Source organism: Plasmodium gonderi, assembly GCF_002157705.1.
Source record: "Plasmodium gonderi DNA, contig: Chr11, whole genome shotgun sequence".
Classification (NCBI taxonomy): domain Eukaryota; phylum Apicomplexa; class Aconoidasida; order Haemosporida; family Plasmodiidae; genus Plasmodium; species Plasmodium gonderi.
In genome coordinates, this window is record NW_021628936.1 from 299,651 (window position 1) to 318,831 (window position 19,181).

At 29.2% G+C, this 19,181-nt stretch overlaps 6 protein-coding genes across 6 annotated transcripts; 2 read left to right on the plus strand and 4 right to left on the minus strand.

Moving 5' to 3' along the window:
- Positions 1-143: 143 nt before the first annotated feature.
- On the minus strand, positions 144-3,046 carry PGO_110710 (endonuclease/exonuclease/phosphatase domain containing protein; the record flags this gene model as incomplete). Its single annotated transcript, XM_028688410.1, has 3 exons — positions 144-206; positions 405-470; positions 626-3,046. The coding sequence occupies 3 exons, from the start codon at positions 3,044-3,046 to the stop codon at positions 144-146; spliced, it is 2,550 nt and encodes an 849-aa protein (XP_028544211.1).
- A 1,473-nt stretch (positions 3,047-4,519) lies between these two features.
- Positions 4,520-7,308, plus strand: PGO_110720 (polyubiquitin binding protein; the record flags this gene model as incomplete). Its single annotated transcript, XM_028688411.1, has 2 exons — positions 4,520-4,526; positions 4,715-7,308. The coding sequence occupies 2 exons, from the start codon at positions 4,520-4,522 to the stop codon at positions 7,306-7,308; spliced, it is 2,601 nt and encodes an 866-aa protein (XP_028544212.1).
- A 532-nt stretch (positions 7,309-7,840) lies between these two features.
- Positions 7,841-8,766, minus strand: PGO_110730 (ribosomal protein L9; the record flags this gene model as incomplete). The annotated part of the gene is made up of 2 exons (XM_028688412.1): positions 7,841-7,898; positions 8,078-8,766. The coding sequence occupies 2 exons, from the start codon at positions 8,764-8,766 to the stop codon at positions 7,841-7,843; spliced, it is 747 nt and encodes a 248-aa protein (XP_028544213.1).
- An 833-nt stretch (positions 8,767-9,599) lies between these two features.
- On the plus strand, positions 9,600-11,015 carry PGO_110740 (bifunctional polynucleotide phosphatase/kinase; the record flags this gene model as incomplete). Its single annotated transcript, XM_028688413.1, has 2 exons — positions 9,600-9,653; positions 9,765-11,015. 2 exons carry the CDS (start codon positions 9,600-9,602, stop codon positions 11,013-11,015), a joined length of 1,305 nt encoding a protein of 434 aa, XP_028544214.1.
- A 325-nt stretch (positions 11,016-11,340) lies between these two features.
- PGO_110750 (hypothetical protein, conserved) lies at positions 11,341-14,712 on the minus strand (the record flags this gene model as incomplete). The annotated part of the gene is made up of 2 exons (XM_028688414.1): positions 11,341-11,504; positions 11,796-14,712. The coding sequence occupies 2 exons, from the start codon at positions 14,710-14,712 to the stop codon at positions 11,341-11,343; spliced, it is 3,081 nt and encodes a 1,026-aa protein (XP_028544215.1).
- Positions 14,713-15,564: 852 nt separating this feature from the next.
- PGO_110760 (hypothetical protein, conserved) lies at positions 15,565-19,122 on the minus strand (the record flags this gene model as incomplete). Its single annotated transcript, XM_028688415.1, has 1 exon — positions 15,565-19,122. One exon carries the CDS (start codon positions 19,120-19,122, stop codon positions 15,565-15,567), a length of 3,558 nt encoding a protein of 1,185 aa, XP_028544216.1.
- Between the last annotated feature and the right edge of the window lie 59 nt (positions 19,123-19,181).

Here is a 19,181-nt window from a genome sequence, read left to right on the forward strand (position 1 = left end):
ATGTATAATCTTCATTAGAGAATGTAAGAAAAAAATACAATTTGATAATTAAAAAAAAAAAAAAAAAAAAAAAAAAAATGTTACATACTCTGCAACTATATGAAGTAATCTTGAAAAATAAACTTATTCATGTTTTTAAGCTTCTACTTATTTGACCTTCTAACTAGAGTAGCGCGTAGATACAAATGGTCGGAGGAGGAATATTTCTGAAAGGTGGAGAAATGAATGTGAAGATAAAAATTAACTGAGAAAAGGTTCAAAAATAAAAAGGGTAGAACAATTGAATGTTTTTTTTCTTATTTGTTTATTTGTTCATTTATTTATTTATTTATTTATTTATTTATTTATTTATTATTATTTTATTTTATTTTATTTTTCTCTTATTTTTTGCTCAACAGGCTTACCTCATTCGGTAGGCATCCATGTTTCGCAAGTTGGTCGAATGACGGGAATGTGGAACAAGATATTTTCTGCATGGATGGGAATGCGAAAAGGGGTATGTGTATCTATGTTCACGTGTACAAATGTAGATATATGCGCATGTTGCTGAAACGAAAACAAGTGTGGAATCACTCTCCCATGTATGAAATTTTCTTAAATGCCAAAATCTCCATTTTCACATTACCTTAAGAGTCTTGTACGAATAAAATATATAATCGACACAACCCTTTTGCTTTCCGTGAAATACAGTGAATGGGACACCACTAAGAGTTAAATTATTTTCCTCATCATTCAATTTGTCTATATCATCATACTTGTAACATGGCTTTTCCTTTTCTACCCGATTTTCTTCCGAGCTGTTATAAATACTTTCAAAATATAATGGATAGTACAGTGCGAACTCTTCCTCTCGTTGATTATTTACTATTTTCGTTGCGTTTTCTGGTTGACACTGTTGACAGTCCTCTTCGACTTCTCTATCATCTTCGACTTCTCTATCATCTTCGACTTCTTCATCATCTTCGAATTCTTCATCATCTTCACCTTCTCCATCATCATCATCATACTCATCCCCATCCTGCATCATATGATTATCCATTCCAACAACATTCTCCTGTTGGTCTTTTTTATTATTAATGCACTCTTCTTCCTTTACCTCGCGCGTCTTCTCGAACTGCTCATTGTATTTGTGTTCATTGCGTAACTGTTCGATAACAGGAAATGCTTTAGTTTTTTTCTTTGTATGATTATAAGAAGGTAAATAGTTTTTCTTCCGTTCTTTAAATTTGTTCTGAGAATATTCATAGGAATTATAATTTTTCAAATATGGTTCATCTGCGTGCTGAAAATTTTTGCTCATTAAATACTCCTCGTTTAAAATATTTTCATTTTTAAAAAAATAAAATAAGGATTCTCTTTTCATGTTTTCTGTTAAACTATTGCAGTGCTCAAGTTTTAAATCATTAAGTATGTTTTCATCAAACATCTTTTTAATTTCATTTCCGTTGTAATAGCTATAAACATAGTACTCCTTTTTAAACATAAGGTACTGACCTGAAATATTTTTTAGATTTATATTCTTCAAATTTATGTACCTGTTAATTATATAGTAGTACAACAAGCTATTTGGTGTTATGTTCAAGTCCCCACAGAAAATTATAGCAGGACTAAGAACACCACTATTGTCTATTTTGTGATAATCCTTGCACTCGCTTTTTGCTACCGTTTCGTGTAGTCTTTCTTCCACGTGAAGTATGTTTTCAGAGTTTTCAATTTTGTCTGCTTTTCTTGAACCATTTTTTTTTATCCCTTTTTTCTCTTCCTCGTTTTCTTTCACTTTCACCTTCACCTTATTCATATGTACCTTTTTCTTAAGAACCCTTAAATAATTTAAACATTTATTCATCATGACAACCAATCGATAAGTCATATAGCACAGTTGGTACAGCTTTACGTCCCCCTTACAAGAATCAAAGATCAGATGCGTATTGGAAACAATAACAATATCATTTAATGAAAAAACGCAACCAGATGATCTGTTTTTGTTTTGGTTTTCCACCATTTTTCTATCATCATCAGAAATTATATTTTCATCATAATATTCTATCTTTTTGGAATGTAAATTTTTTAAAGCTACTATAAGCCCTACGTGCCATTTTTTCAGAAAATGAGATTTATCATAAATGATTTCATCAAAAAATAATAACTTAAACATTTTTGTATTATAAAAGATACATATTCCATCTTGACATGTTTCTTTTTTCTTTTTTAAAAATAATCCTTTATAATGTAATAATTTTAGTTTCTCTTCTAATTCTGTAAAATATGATTCTTCTATTTCTTGTAGACATATGATATCTGATAACTTATTTATTATATTCTGAAAAATTGTTTCTTTTCTATTTATCCATTTCATGACATTAGAACAATTTTTCTCGTATTTATAGTCTACTAAACTATTTGCCAAAATGTTAAATGAAAAAATTGAAAATTCTTTAAATTTATATATTTTCTTTTTTTTCTTTGTCATTACGCATTTTAGCAATTCTACATTATTAACATCTTCCGGTAGCGTATCTTTGTATCCTTTTAGAACTTCTTTTGAATTATTACTATGGACACTTTCTGTCTCTACTTGCTTCAGTTCTGTAATCCCCCTGGATATGGTATCATCCATCGTATTCCTGCCTTCATTTATATTTGGCTGAATTACACAATAGTTTTTTGTGATTTTTCCAATATGAAATTTTCCCCTTCCACAACTGTCACCGAGGACACCTCGAACAATTGGAACACTTTGAACACTTCGGATACTGAATGGGTAACTTTTGCAACTTGCACTATTATTATAGCATTTAGTGTCCTCTATTTTCCTGGTATGACTGGAAATATTTCCCGCAGTTTCATTCACATATCTGTTATGCTTGCAATTGATAAGTTGTCTTCTTACTCCTGTATTTGTAACTTGTTCATGAAAGTTCTCTTTATCTAAACATGTACCATTCCTAATGTGTGTACATTCGAAAACATTGTTTTCATTTTTTTTTAATCTATTCAATGTTCTTTTCCATAAAAATGGTGTTACAGTATTTTTATTATAAAACATTAATCTATTTTCGCTATCCTTTTTTTCTATTTTTTTTTTTTTTTTTTTTCTTCTTAAAATAAAAAATTAACTTCTCTCTTCTTTTATTTAAGCTTCTTAAAACGCAAGACAAAATAAATAAATAAATGTGGAACCAACGGTGCTCTAATTCGTATAATGAAAAAAGTTATACACTATTTATGTTCCTCATGAACACTTCGTGCCTACACGTATATGCGCATGCATAGGTACAAACATATACGTACACACTCCATATTACTTCTGCATTTAATTTCACTTCTCCTTATCCTTGAAATAATCAATTTTGTCTTAGTTTCAGTTTTAGCTGTTTATAAAAAGAGTGTGTTAAAAGAGGGGTTAAACACCATAATAGTTATATTCCCTTTTCCTTGGTGTACAGTACTATTTTGGGTGATTAAGAAAAATATATTACTAAAAAAAAAAAAAAAATAGAAATAACAACAACACTTTATCGTGAACTATAGCAATTATGATTTGTTAGTTCAAACGTGGCAAAAAAAAAAAAAAAAAAAAAAAAAAAAAAACTAGGGAAGCTTTGTTTATCTTTGCTATTGTTTAACTATGTTTAAGATACTGAAATAAAGGAACTTAGGGCAAAATACAAATTTGTTTCACTTATTATTATTATTTTTTTGCACCTCTTTTAAACTTATATTTTTTCCTTTTTAATCATTTCGCCATTTTATTATTTTTTTTTTTTTTTTTTTGTCATCCCTCAGGTATAAAAACATCCATGATGTAATTCTCATTAAGGGCTTATCCAAACACATTTTGTTACACTGCTCGGTACATAAGCTTACATATATATGTGTCACATAACGCTGGCATAAGAATCCAAGCTTAACATTTTGATCATTGTCCGCATTATATATGAATACGTTTAGGAAAATTTTTTTTTTTTTTTTTTTTTAATTATTACCTTTTCTCGCCGGAATCATCTCGCTTCCCATTTTTTCCAAAATGCATTTGTTCATAATTTTGCAAACATATTTTTAGTCACATTTTATTACTTCTATATTACCTTAAGAATTTTATACCCGGCTCCCGCATTTTTCCCGGCCACCCCAAAACAAACGTACCTTTTCAACCGTAACTTAAAAAAATATTTTCCTTCCATGGTTTATTAAATTTATCTGAATATTGGCTGAATCACAATATGAATTTTTTATGAATTTAACAATTCAAATAATTAAATAGCCAAACAGTTATGCAAGCGAGCCATCTGGCAGAGATCGTATCGACGCACGAAGTTTTTCAATAAATATAACAAAAGAATAAAATAACTGTCAATTTGTTGTAAGACATATTAATCGACAACTCGACGTGGATATATACTCCAGTCGAAATTTCGAAATAAAGGTTAACGGATTATTTTTATTACATCATCCAAATAGAATCAAAATTTTTTTTTTTCAAATTGATACCCATCAGTGTCGTCTCTTTTAAGTAGCAATGGGAGGTTAAAGATCTAAGAGAAAAAATAGTGGATAAATATATGTGACTATATCTGCATTGGTGTTATACGAACGAGTTTTTATGCATCCATCTACTGAACACTCATCCGCTGAACCTTCAAGTTCATGTGCTATCCCAATTTTCAATTCTACCCACATACACACAAGATACTGCTTTATCATCCCCTTGTAGACATCGAATACGAACTGAGAGGTATCATTTCCGGACATAACAAAGGAGTAAGATGCATTTGTGTAATTAATCAAACCCTATTTAATGAATTAAAAGAATCCCAGCTGAACTTTGATTATATAGTTAGTGCAGATTTCACTGGGACAATTTTGGTGTGGAAAATAAAGAATGATGAGGATATACCCATTAATGAAGTATCACCTGATGACAACATATACAAAGATATAGAAATTTTTCCATCACATTTGTGTGATAATTATGAACTATACAGAAAAATAGAAGTTCACGAAAGGTTCGTTTACGCAATGACTTATAGTAAATTTATAGGCATAAATGAATTGAAGAAATGCAAACAAAAACTGGAAGATCATTTACATGTGTATAGCGGAGGGAGTGATCAGAGAATTTATCTATTTAACCTGAATGGCTATATCGAATTAGTGTTGCAAGGACATAAGAATAGTGTATGTAGTATAGTAGAATACAATGAGAATATTTTACTAAGTGGGGATTGGAATGGAGATGTTATAATGTGGAGAATTGAGAAAATTAAAGAATATATGGAAAATCAAAATTTGGGAATAAACACTAGTGGAGATAACAAGAGTGGTAATGAAAAAAATCCTCTTTGTGGAAATAAGTACACCTACAGCATACTAAGAATTTTAAATAATCATAAATATGCTACGTATGTAAATTGCCTGAATGATTTTTTCCTTACAATTTCGCAAAATAATATACTGAATATATGGAATAGCGAAGGAGAAAAAACAGATGAAATTAAAAATATACACAATGATAGTGTTCGGGATATAATATTATTTAATGAAAATAAAAATGCAGTTACCTTTTCGAATGATGAAACCATTTATATTTATGATTCAAATTTTAATATACTAAAAATTTACAAAGGACATCAAGGTTTTATCTTCTGCGTTTGTGTAAATGAAAAAGAAAAAATAATGTACAGTTGTAGTGACGATAAAACTATCAAGATATGGTGTATAAAAGACATTTACAACTTAATGGAAAAATATGAGTCAGGTATGACAAATTTAAATAAACAACAGTTAATGAATGATGAAAAAAATTCTTCTTGCTTACAGACAATTTATCTCTCTGATACCTTATGGAATATCAAAGTGCTAGGAAATGGCGACTTTGTTTGTGCGTGCAATGATAGCTATATTCGCATATATACCAACAAAAAAGAGAATAAACTTAGTGCAGATGCACTAAAAGAGGTTCTCGAAAAGTGTAAAAAAAAAAACATAAATGAGCAAAGTGGAAATAATGCAGGAAATGCAATCAAAGTAGAAAATATGAAAAACATTTTAGGGAAAGAAGGAGAAACGAAAATTTTCCAAAACAAAGGAAAATATGAAGCATATAAATATGAGAACAATGAGTGGGTGCTTATAGGTGAAGTAGTAGACGATAACAAATCCCATAAAAAATTTTATATAGGGGATAATATATTTCAACAGGGATATTATGATGAAATAATTTCCATAGACACGGGATATGGAAGTATAAAACAGATGCCATACAATACAAATGATAATGTTCATGTCCTAGCTGAAATGTTTTGCAAAAGAGAAGGTATTTCTATTAATAATATAAAATCCATCGTCGATTTTGTTAACCAGAATTATGCATTCAAGAATATGGATTCCACAGCTATAGCAAACACCACCAGTTTTAATACGATCCATGGTGCTAAAAAGTTTACTACTGTTTTAAATGTGTTCACCATCGAAAAAGCTTCCCTAGATAAAATTTTACAAAAAATTCAAGAGTTTAATTTGTTACACTCAAGTGACGAAAAACAGGAATGCAAATTATCCAATGAAGAAATAAATGCATTATCAAATATCATAAACTTATACAAAACGAATATAAGAAATATGTACAAATTTAACACAGCAGATATAAACCTAATTAAAAAACTTTTTAATTGGCCCCCCTTTCATATATTTCCAGTGATAGACTTATTTAGAGTGTTGGTGTTAAATAAAAATTGTGACTTTTTATATAATAATAAATATGCATTCAACACATTTAAATTGGTTTATGATTGTGTTACATATTACGTAACCAATTCGATAGGTTTAAAAGAAAATGAGGAAAATAAACTAGATTCTTTACTATTGTGTTGCCTTCGCTTTTATTTAAATATGTTTAGTTTATCAACCCCTAGATATTACATGTATAAAAAGTACAATTTTATTATTAAACAATTCTCCGAAATTAAATCAAATAATTTTAATATTAATATATTATTTATGAAAATATTCTTCAATTATGTGATAATATTAAACGAGAATAATGACCAGGAATTAAGAAAATCAATATTTGAAGTCTTGCATTCAATTAATCACAAAATAAATGATATTGAACTTTTGTATATATATTCTATTTGCTTTCATACGTCCCACAACTTACACACGAAGGAGACAAAAGAAATTATAAAAAAATATGGCTCCATTGATTTTATCAGAAACAAATTAAGTTCCTTACTCTCTTTGAAAAATGAGCAAAATGTCAAGTTTTTCCAAAACGTTGATTTTATTTTGGAGGACATGTCAGAATAGTGTTTCTTATATCTGGTACCGATAGTAGTGGTTGAGAACGATTTCTAAAAAAATGCAACCAATTATTTCGAAGGGGCATTTTTTGCTATTCTCATAATGGCTATTTTTCAGTGCCAATTTTTTTTAGGTACTACTTTTTCATGTACGGACATTTTTTCGGTTCATATATATTCTACTCCTTTGTCGTTCGTGCTTACGGGCATATATATATATATATATATATATATATATATATATATATATGCATATATGCACCTTTGTAATTTCCACACTTCTCTCCTTTTTCATTCTCTAAATAGACTGCGTACACATAAAATCATGATAGTGTAAATTGCACACTATATATTTGCCTTGTTTTTATCCAAGAAAAGACATTTTTATGGCTCACAAAAAATTAATTGCAGCACATAAGTCATATGGATCTTAATTCATTTAAGACTCTTAAGACATCATTTTGTCATGGATATATAGGGGTGAATGTGCACTGTGGATAAACATATTATTTTTTTGTTTTTTTTTCCATTCAACCTTGTCAATTTATTCGATATACTATTTCAGATTTCTTATCCTTCTTTTCATCCTTTAAAAGCCTGGAAAAAAAAAATATATATATATATATATATATAACTCAATTGCATAACAACATGACAATTTATGTAACATAAAATTTGTTTGCAATCCCATCACATCAGCTGATTGCAATGAAAATTCGCATGCGTTGGAACATGTATTATTCATGTGCTCATATTCAATGCTATGTTGTAATTACTCATATTCCTGCAAGGACGAAATCCTAAACACAATTTCGTTTAAGAACTTGGCATTTTGGATAAAAAGAAAATAATAAATGACATAAATTCCTGTATACTTAAAAATCAAATTGCTCTGGATAATCAAATCATTGTCATTTGATGTGTCTGAAAAAATTTGTTCATATATATTATTTTTGTATTCTTCTTCATTTTTATAATAATTTATTTTATGTAAATTTTGGCAAGTTAAATCCAATTCGTAATTATGCGAAATATAATTAAAAAATTCATATAATCCATATGATACGTTATTTGTGTATTTGTATACATCTAGGTAAATAGTTACGTCTATATTTTTCAAATGTGTAAAATATTTTTCAAAATCTTCTTTTATCTCTACACCTTTTTTTGAATCAACATGTTCTGTTCTTTTATATTTTTCCTTATCAGCATAGTAGTCAATATTTTCATAAGTAGCATAAACAGCTTTTCTTTCTTTAATTAAGTTCCTTGCGAACCCTCTTTTTATTTTTATAATGTCTCCTTTTTCGCCAATATGACTTATATTATTTAGTAGAACTACATGGGTGTATTTATTTTCAACGGTTGCTATGTATGTTTTCCTTTTTATTGTGTATTTGTTATAATTTAGGTATGAGCTCATAAACGCCCTTTGCAAGTTCAAAAAACCATTTATTCTAAACATCCTTTGAGATTTCTTATCACATAACAATGACTAAGGTGTTCTTCTTCTGAATGTTTTTTGTATCCTCGCAAAAATTGTTAAAATAGTTTAGCAAGCGAGGAGAACCATTTCTAAGCATGCTTCCCTCTTATTTTTCTATTTTTTCTCTTTATGCGTTATTTTGTTTCTTTTATTCTTTTAAGGAAGGAACGAAAAATCCCAATTTAACATCTCACATTGAAAAATTTTCCCCATTCGCATGTCTGAAAATTTTTTTTTTTTTTATTTTTATTTTTTTTTTTTTAGTGTTCGTTATCATTTTTTTTGCAGAATGAGGTAAAACATTTTTTCGTATATTGTGAACCCCTTAAAATTATGCCATTCCCCTTCACTATTTTATTTTTTATAGCCGACAGTTGGTGGACATGTGACGAGTCCTTGCTCAATGTGCTTTATATATTTTACAGGGGTGCTCATATTACCCATGTATACACACGTTTAATTAAATGTGTTGATGAAAATAGTAAGAAAAGAAAGTGAGTATAGCCAATAACAAATCAAATGTATATTTCTTCCCTTTAATTTCTTCTGAAGAAAATTACAATTTATTACAGAGTAATACGCGATGAGTTAAACGATTAAAGTCTCAATCTCACTTTACTATTTTTTCACCCCAGCTGTCGAATCTCAATAAATGCACGGCTTAATTTATGCCTGATTTGCTAACGATGCCGCTACTGCTACAACTGCCACTACTACTGCCCCCTCATCTAACGACTTTGATAAAAATATAAAATCATCGTGTACATGATTAACCTACATACAACCTTCGAAACAATAGCCATCATAATAAAATGATCAAGAGACGCATCTCCCATTTTGAATTGCCTAATGACAAATGGAACATAGTAAAACATACATTAAAAAAAGGGGTTCCTTTATTTTTAGCCCTCATTCACTTATACCTCGTCACATTTCGCACCTTCTCTGCCCATTTTTTCGCACTTTGTCCTTCACAGGTAGATGACAGTCTGCTGTATCGAATTGTTAAAGAGCCGGAAGACAAAATTTACAGAAAATTTTTCTCATTCGATCTAGATAACACATTAATTTTATCTCGCTCATTCTTCAAACCTGCACAAAACCAGAATGATTACATTTTCTATTCAGATATAATAGACTTTTTGAAAAAAAAAAGAGCAGAAAATTACAAAATTATCATTTTCTCCAACCAAAAAGGAGTAAGTACAGGTAAAATAAGTATTGTAGATATAGTAAACAGGGTTGACGATGTTATAGAAAAAATAGGGATACCCTTAGAATGCTATTTAGCATTAAAAAATGACAAGTATAGAAAACCGAGAATTGGAATGTATAATTTTGCTAAACAGAATAATAAAGGTCCAATTGATGAAATTATTTATGTAGGAGATAATGCCAACCGAATTTATGACGATAATTTTAAAACCAAATTTATTAATCACCTGAGATATGTATATTCCAAAAATAACGTGAACATTAACATAAACGAAATAGCCAAAAAGTTAAAAAAGGATTATACAGACACTGATTTAAAGTTTGCTTTAAATATAAATGCCAAATTTTACACACCTGAAGAATTGTTTCTAAATATAAAAAATAATTTGTCAGCCAAATTTTCCTTTAATCCTTTAAGTTTACAAAAAAATGTAGATGAACTAAATTATCAGAAAAGCCAAAATAGCGTCCGACATTTGTTGGATCGAGCAGATCTTCACAGTTCTCCACCACAACATGAACAAAATTTTGTTCTTCTAATTGGACCCCCTGGATGCGGAAAAACCACCTTCTGTAAAAATTACTTCCCAAATTTTATTCAAATAAATTTAGAAGAATTAAAAACAAAAAATAAATGCATAAATATGTTACGACAATATATTATTAGTGGGAAAAATGTAATAATGGATAACGAAAATACGTATGTAAAAAACAGATTAATTTACATCAATGAGGCGAAAAAAATAAACAAGAATTTAAAAGTTAAGGCTATTTTTTTTAATTACTCCAAAGATTTAGTTTTTCATTTAAATAATTTTAAATTAATTACTGACATATCAAATCAAATGAAGGAAATCCCAACCATTCCCATTTATTCCTTTTATAAATATGTACAAGTGCCCTCGGAATGTGAACATTTTGACAGAATCATAACTATAAATGATGAACATTTTGTACCGTCTAACTTCCAAAACGATGAACAGCAAAAGTTGTTTTACTCTTATTTGTATTAAGTCTATCGTTTATAGAAAAAGACGTGGGAAGTTGAGAAACAGAAGGGATCTTCCTGCACACATATTTGGCACCATATTGCTTATTCATTTGCTACTAATGGTTTCCATGCCTGATCAACCGATCATATATTTATCTTCCATTATTATCCATAAGACGATGCACATAAAATGTTTTTCGAAAAATTTCAACATTATAAAGTCATAACACATGGACAGATAAATGCTCCCCCATTGTTGCACACACGTGTGTGATAGATCCTCTCATCCAACACAGACACACATCTCCGCATGGGTTTATACATAAGAAAGATTAATGAGGTAAATATTAGTGTACAGCAGTAAAATGCTCATTCTTTCTGAACATACTTTTGGCAAATTTATTAACCACGAAATTTAGGTTCTGAATGTTGCTACCTTTCCCGTCCATTGCTTGTACAGGATTCCTCAAATGGTCGATTAGCAGGTTAATAAATTTGTCTTCTGTAATGCCTAAAAAATGAAAGGAAAAAAAAAAAAAAAAAAAAGGTTGCAAAAATCAACAGGAAAAGGCTCCATTTTTGTGCATTTCTTTCGTCATATTTTTTTTTTTTAATATTGATTAAAATTTTATTTTATCCCAAATTTTCCACATTTCGGAATTCACTCAATTGCTACGCGCTTGCAGTTATTAGAACGCAGTGAATGAACCATGGAAAAAAACGCAATGTCATTCAAGCAATAGAAGAAAAGTCATAATGTGATACACAAAACATGATAACTCACTGGAGTTGTATATCTTACTGAGACTATCAACGATGGTTTTCCCTCCATGAAAAATCACAAGCATTATGGGAACGAAAAATGGGGGAACATCTTCATAAGCCACCTTTCCATTCTTTATATCTATGGATTTTTTGAAAAGTGTACACAACTTCCAGCCAAAATTTAGGCAAATTGGTGTTGTGCTATTTGTAATTTTCTGTAGTGATTCATAATACTTAAATAGGTACACATCCATTTCGTTAATCAAATGATAACAAGATAGAGCAATTAAATAAATAAGTATTCGGTTTATTAAATTGCTTATCATTTGTGTGCACTCATATATGGGTATACACTGAATTATTCTCGTATTAAAATAAGTACATAATTGATCAAAAAGTAAATGAACATCATGTGTACCTAAAGTGTTATGATTATTCTTAAAATACCATATAGATTTTTTCTCAAAAGATTCAAAACATTCATATATGCAAGAATTTACAACATTGTTCAACTCACATATCCCTTTTTCTAATTCAGTTAAGTCGAAATAATTTTTTTTATTTTTTTTATTTTTATCTTTAATAAAAAAAGGAGTGATTTCATAATTATCATGATCATCACAAATGTTATACGAATCGTTCAAATGAAAGGAGTTATGTTTAACATCACTAAAAAGACTAATTTTGAAATCTGCTACATTCTTATTATCATATTTACTTGTCTCTTCTTCTTTTCCTCTTTCTTTTGAGCAAGAATCATTTGGTTGTTCATCTCCCTGAGGGGATATATCAATTTGCTCTTTGTGCTCTTTTTTTTCAATCGATTTGTTTCCTTGGACATATTCTTTTTTCTGACTTTTTTTTTCCTCACAAGTTTCTAACTGAATAAATTCGTTACTTGAATCATTATCCAAACATAGCAAATTATCACCAAAATAATTATTTAAATGATCTTGATAGTGGAAAAATTCCTCGAATGATTCATCAAATGATAGTGTGATTAGTTCCTTACCTATTGTATTATCACTTGAGGAATAATTCCCTATACCAAGGATACCTTCCTCTATCCCTTGAAAATTGTCATTAAATAAATTCGCTACCTCATAATTTTCCTTACATGAAAGAACATTTATCATTTTATAGGTACTTATTTTAGATTCCATAATTTTTCTCTTCAGTTTTGCCAAAGAGTATATTAAATATCTCAAAAGCTGTCTACTAATTATAAATAGCTCTAAATTATATTTCAGTTTTTTATGAACATAATCTAGGGTTATATACTTATTTTTAATATCTATTTCGATGTGTACATTGATATTTTGTTTTAAGTTATTTAAATTGTTACTTAGTAGGAGTAGGGAATTATTACAGGATACTATAATTTTACGAAAAATATAAGGATAATATATATGCATAATTAGTTCCTTAAAAAATATTTCTACATAATTTTTAATATCAAAAATTGAAGGAAAATTGCAATCATTTTCATAGTCCATGCTATTTCCTATACTAGTTTTTTGAAATAATAGTTCGACAAGGTAAATAAGTTTATTCATGGAAGTGAACGTTATTTCTTCGTATTCTCTGTTAAACAAATTGAAAAGTATGTCTTTTTCATAACCTTTGAAGAAATCATTTTTACTATGAATAATATGTAGAAATTCTCCTATTAAATTTAGAACATATAATATATCTTCCTTTTTAATCAATTTATTTACTTGGTTATTTATTAATAAGTTAATGTAAGGTAAATAAAATTCAGTATATATATGTACATCATTACATTTCTTCCTATCTTCCTCTGACGAGTTAGAAGCATTTTTGTTATTGTTGTCACCTTTTTTTTCTTCTTTGTCTTTTTCTTTTCTAATTTCTTCTTCCATGTCGTAATTTTCTTTAATAATTTCATTCAAGTAACTAATCTGATCAATACCATTTTTACAATTTTGCAATATTGTGAAGAAATCTTTTCTACCATTCTCCCTCCCATTCTTTATATTCAAAATGTATGGATTCGCTTCACGTATTTTGTAGTCTATTATTTTTTTTAAACACTCTTTTTCGATATTTAGATTTCTAAACGCATTCATACACTGTTTTACCTTCTTCTCAAAATTCGTATCTTTAAAAAAATTTCCCGATAAATACTGTATAAATACACTTATTATATAATTTTCGTACGTCTTCATTCTTTTTACCTTTAAAGCCACAATGGATATATTCTCTATATTATGGTGACGAATGAAACTTTTTGTATTATTCAGTCTACTTAAATACTTTTCGAGGATGTCAAAGTCAGGGGTCATTAGCAAACGGGTGTAGATCCCACTGCTACTACCACTTTTATTGTTGTTTATACGCATATCTGGAATGTCTAAACGTTCTTTGTTAATGGATGCCAAGTCAATCATATCCGTTTCTTTGCCTTCACAAGAATGAAAGACGTCAAAAACCTTGCTATCTCTCATCTCATAATACAGTTTTTTTATATCCAAATCTACAATTTCATATAATTTTAAAATTTTCTCAATTTCAATTAAACACCTTTTCTCGCTAATTAAAGATAGCACCTTATTCTTTTTTTCCCTTAAAAATTCATAATTTGATTTGTATTTTTTTCCAATATTCTCTAAATTGTATGAATTCCATTTTTTTGTTTTCTTTGCATTACTCATTTTATCAATATATTTGTAAAAATATTCATACTTTTCCTCCGCCATTTTGTTGATAAAATTCTTTAGTATGTTTATTTTATCGTTAATAAATTCTATGGTTCCGTTTATTTCTTTTTCATTAGAAACATCTTTAAGTATATCTTTTAATTCTAGCTGGAAAATGTCATCAATTACCTGATTCCTTACTACTTCCTCATTATTTTCTTCTCTACTTTCCTCCGAGTACCTCTTCGAGATGTGAATGTCTTGCTTCGATTGTTTCTCCTTCATGGTACGCATGTGTGTCGTTATGACCTCAGGGATGCTTCCCTACCCCCCCCCTTAGAGGATTTACCCCTTTTCTTAGCACGAATATCGTGTGTTTGTTTAGTCTTTCTTTGCTTTATTTGTTTAGTCTTTCTTTGCTTTATTTGTTTAACCTTTCTTGCATTTGTTTCTCCTCTCCTCAGGATTAAAACAACTTTTCCCTCCACTTAGCCACAGGCTCCAGAAGCCGAATGGGCCAACAAAGGTACATGCAATACAGTAGGTGCAGTTAAGTTGTGTGACGATCAGTTCTGGTAAAAGTAAACATGTTGAAGGGGAAAAAATTAGTTAAAATTGCCATATTGTAATAAGTGTATATCTTATTATGTGCTTATGCACTTACTCATTTATGTATTCATAATGTATTTGTACCATTTCATGCATATACATATGGATATATCTAGTCCCACTTGGGATATGCGTACACCATAAGAGAGTCACTCAAAATAGGGGGAAAAAATAAAGAAAAGGTTAATGAGAGTATATTGTCGATGATAATTTTTTTTTTTTTTTTTTTTTTTTTTTTTTTTTAATAGCATAAAAAAAAAAAAAAAAAATTTCCTTGGGCATATTTACATATTTTTAAACGATATGGACATCCCCCCAAATGCCATCATACATTCTATTATATTTTGTTTGATAAATGAGAAATAAGCTAGGTCCTCCTCATCTATGCAGTGTTTATAACTTCAAAAGAGTGGTAAATGCATATCTCTCCTTTACATATGATACTGCGCACATAACACAAATTACTTATCTAAAATTGAATCAATGAAAATATGAAGAAAATGATGCCCGTGAGAAATTCCTGGCGCACCTGCACCGTCACTGTTCCTTCAGCCATATTGAAAAGAACAAATCCTTTTTTAAATTCGAAAGGTGTTTATTCATTAAGCCATTTTTTTTCCCGTATTTCATTTCTTCCCAGAAAAAGTAGGCGGAATTAAACAAGGCACAATTTTGATAAATGTTAAAGATAATTTTTCTTTTTTTTTCCGTAAAATTGATTTCCTTATGTTCATTGGAAACATCGAAATCGTTCGAAAGGACAAAGTCTTTTCCCTTGGATGTATAAAAACATATATTTTCATAAGCCATTAGATAATATATATCCATGACATAATTTAGCAAAACAAAAATGTGGCTAACCTTTAATTTGTAATTCACTTGATCATCCGTATAGTAATACATCAACAATTTTTTAAGTATTTTAAAAAATCGTATACACAATAACTGTAATAAAAAATGATAATTGCCCATTTGCTTATCCTTTCCATGGGGGATATTTTCAATGAAGTATTTTAATAACCTGTGTGTAAAAGGGAAGTGCAAAATATATCTTTTTCTTATTTTGTCCTTAAAGTGAACGTTACGAATGGGTGAAAAACATATGGCACATTTGCTTGTATGTATTACTCCTTTCCCCAAGGGTCCTATATTTGCGCTGTTATAATATGGATTAAAATTTAGCACAATCTGAAATTCTATATTGGGGTATATATAAGTAGACCCATCATAGTACGAACACATGTTTGATTTTATCATGTAATTTTTTAAATATGTCCAATCAGTTTTAATATTATTTATTATAATAAATGGGTGTATATTTATATCCATTCTGTTAATTATATTTTTTAAAATTTTTATATTTTTTCGATATTTTCTATCGTGTGGACGTAACAATGTTTTTTTTTTTTTTTTAAGTTTCTCTTCTTTTGTTTCTTTAAAAGTACTATAATTAAAATTTATTTCACTCTCTTGCTTTTTATTTTCAAATAGATCGACCAATGCATTAATTATCGTGTCACGAGTGAAGTAGCAGATATGATTTGCTAATACTTTGCAACTGTAAAAATCGTAGTTTTTTCTTTGTAATTTGTAATAAATAACAGCATAAAACAGGTAATTGAGTAGGAAAAACATTTTGTGTTCCTTTAGGGATCGAAATGGATAACACTGATAATTCATTTTCAGCAAATTTATAAAAATGTACACACACGAAGGTACACAAATGTTGTAATGCGAAAGGTTATTATCCTTTTTAACTATTTCAATTTGTTTTAAGTAAACAAATTTATAAATATTTAGCTTACGAACTCCCATACATTCATTATTCTTTTGAACGTGATAAAAATAATAAAAACAAAATTTCATAAACAAAAAACATATGTCAAAATGTTCTTGAACCAATTTTTTTACATATACTCGATTTTTATTCCTATATATGTATTCATCGTAAAATATTTTAAAAAAACTCTCAATTTCTCGTTTTTCTTCTAATAAAAAGGAAAGGTTTCTCATCACCCCTAGTCTTTTTTTTTCTTCTTCATCCGCATTACCGCAACAATGTTTGTCATTGCTTTCACTACAATCCACATCACAGATGTTATTTTTAACATTGCTGCACTTTTTCTTACTATTTTGCTTATGTTCTTCTGTGTAACTATTCCTCCTGCGTCTTAATTTTTTTTTAGAATAATATTTGAAAATTATGTCACCACATTGATTCCTTTTTGTAGTTATTTTATTTCTTTTTCTCTTACAATTACAAACTCTCCATTTTCGATTAACACATTTTTTTAAAAAGTGATAAATAGGGTCTTGGGGTATGGTGATACTTCCACTCATACCGCTCCTTCTAGCCATGCATGTCTCATTCTTATCCCCATACTCCATATTTGTAAAAATTACATTCATGATTTTCAAATTGTAACTTAAGTTAAAATATATATGAAATTTTTTGCTTAGCTTCTCAAAATCGAATGCACGACTAGCCACAAAAAGAACGTCCATCCTGTTATAATTGTTTAAATCATTTATGATATTTAAATATTTTACTGTATTCATCAAATGTTCCTCATTTATAGTAATGAAAATATTTTTCTTCTTCTTTAAAAGATATATGCATGGATTACGGTTAGCACTTTTAAACGTACACCTTGTCGCGTTCAACAATTTATATGGAACTTTACCCTCATTGGTATATTCTTTTATCATTTTATTAAGATCAAATTTTACTACTTTTTTATGTCTATTCGTGCACATTTTTCCCATTAAAATTTTATACATATGCACACTCGATTTTACCAAAAAAAATGATCTCCTTAAATTGATGAAATAACTTATGTACTTTGTTTCTTTAATTCTTAGTAATGCACTTTCTATGATATTAATGATAGTCCTTGAGTCTGATTTATTCTGTGTCCTTTTTCCCTGATAAGGTTCTTCTTTTCCAATTATTTTATCGCATTCGCAGAATTTTTCATTATTCAATGTACCATTCATTATGTCATTGGCATTTCTCCACATTCGTCTTACCCCAACACAATTGAACATTTCATAATACCCTGTTATTTTACGAAATAAATCATCTCCGTACTCACAGAAATTTATTTTTAGGTAGTCGAAATTATTGGTGGCCAATCCTGTTCCTAAACTGAACTCGTAATTAATAAAATCCAAATCTTCTCGCGTTAAAAAAATAGATGCTTCACATATATCCGTGTCTAGAAAATTTTTCTTAAATTTTTTTTTCAACACATCATAGTTTCTATTTGTTAGCTTTGAGAATATGATTGGTATATAGGATAGAAGCTCCAACTTATTGTAATTCCATATTATTTTTTTCCTCCTCCTTTTCCCTGTTTTTTCACTAGACAAGCCAATTCTCCAATGGGTTCTTCCCTTACTAATCTCATTGTCATCGCAGACGTCATCCGTAACGCCTTCCTTAATGTCATCATTATAGCTACCTCTATATCCACCATTAATGTCATCCTTAATGTCATCCTTAATGTCATCCTTAACGCCATCCTTAATGCCATCCTTAATGTCATCCTTAATGTCATCCTTAATGTCATCCTTAACGCCATCCTTAATGCCATCCTTAATGCCATCCTTAATGTCATCCTTAATGTCATCCTTAACGCCATCCTTAATGCCATCCTTAATGCCATCCTTAACATCATCGAGAACGATGACTCTATCATCATGGCTACCCCCTGCGCAGTCCTTATCGTATCGATCTTTAAAATTTTCCACACAACTTATACAATTTAAGAAGGTGGTTTTTCCGCTGTTTTTATCGCCACAAATTAATATGTACATGTATTTCATGTCATTCACAATATTTGTAGTTACCCTGTCCATATGGTTTCTTCTTCCCCCCTTATCATTTTTTCTTTCCTTTTTAATGGGACTTTTTTTTCCACACCATCGATTTGAGAATATGTTTACTTTCCGCAGCACACTTCCATTTTTATTGGGGACCTTTAGCACCTTGTTATCTATATCTAAAACATCCTCATCATATTTTTCGTCATTTTTATACGTATATATTTCCTCATGATAATTAATTTTATCTTTCCTTCTTTTTGACTTCATTTAAAAAATTCGAAGTAACAAATCTAGTGACATCAAATTAGGTCTAGTAGATGCTACAA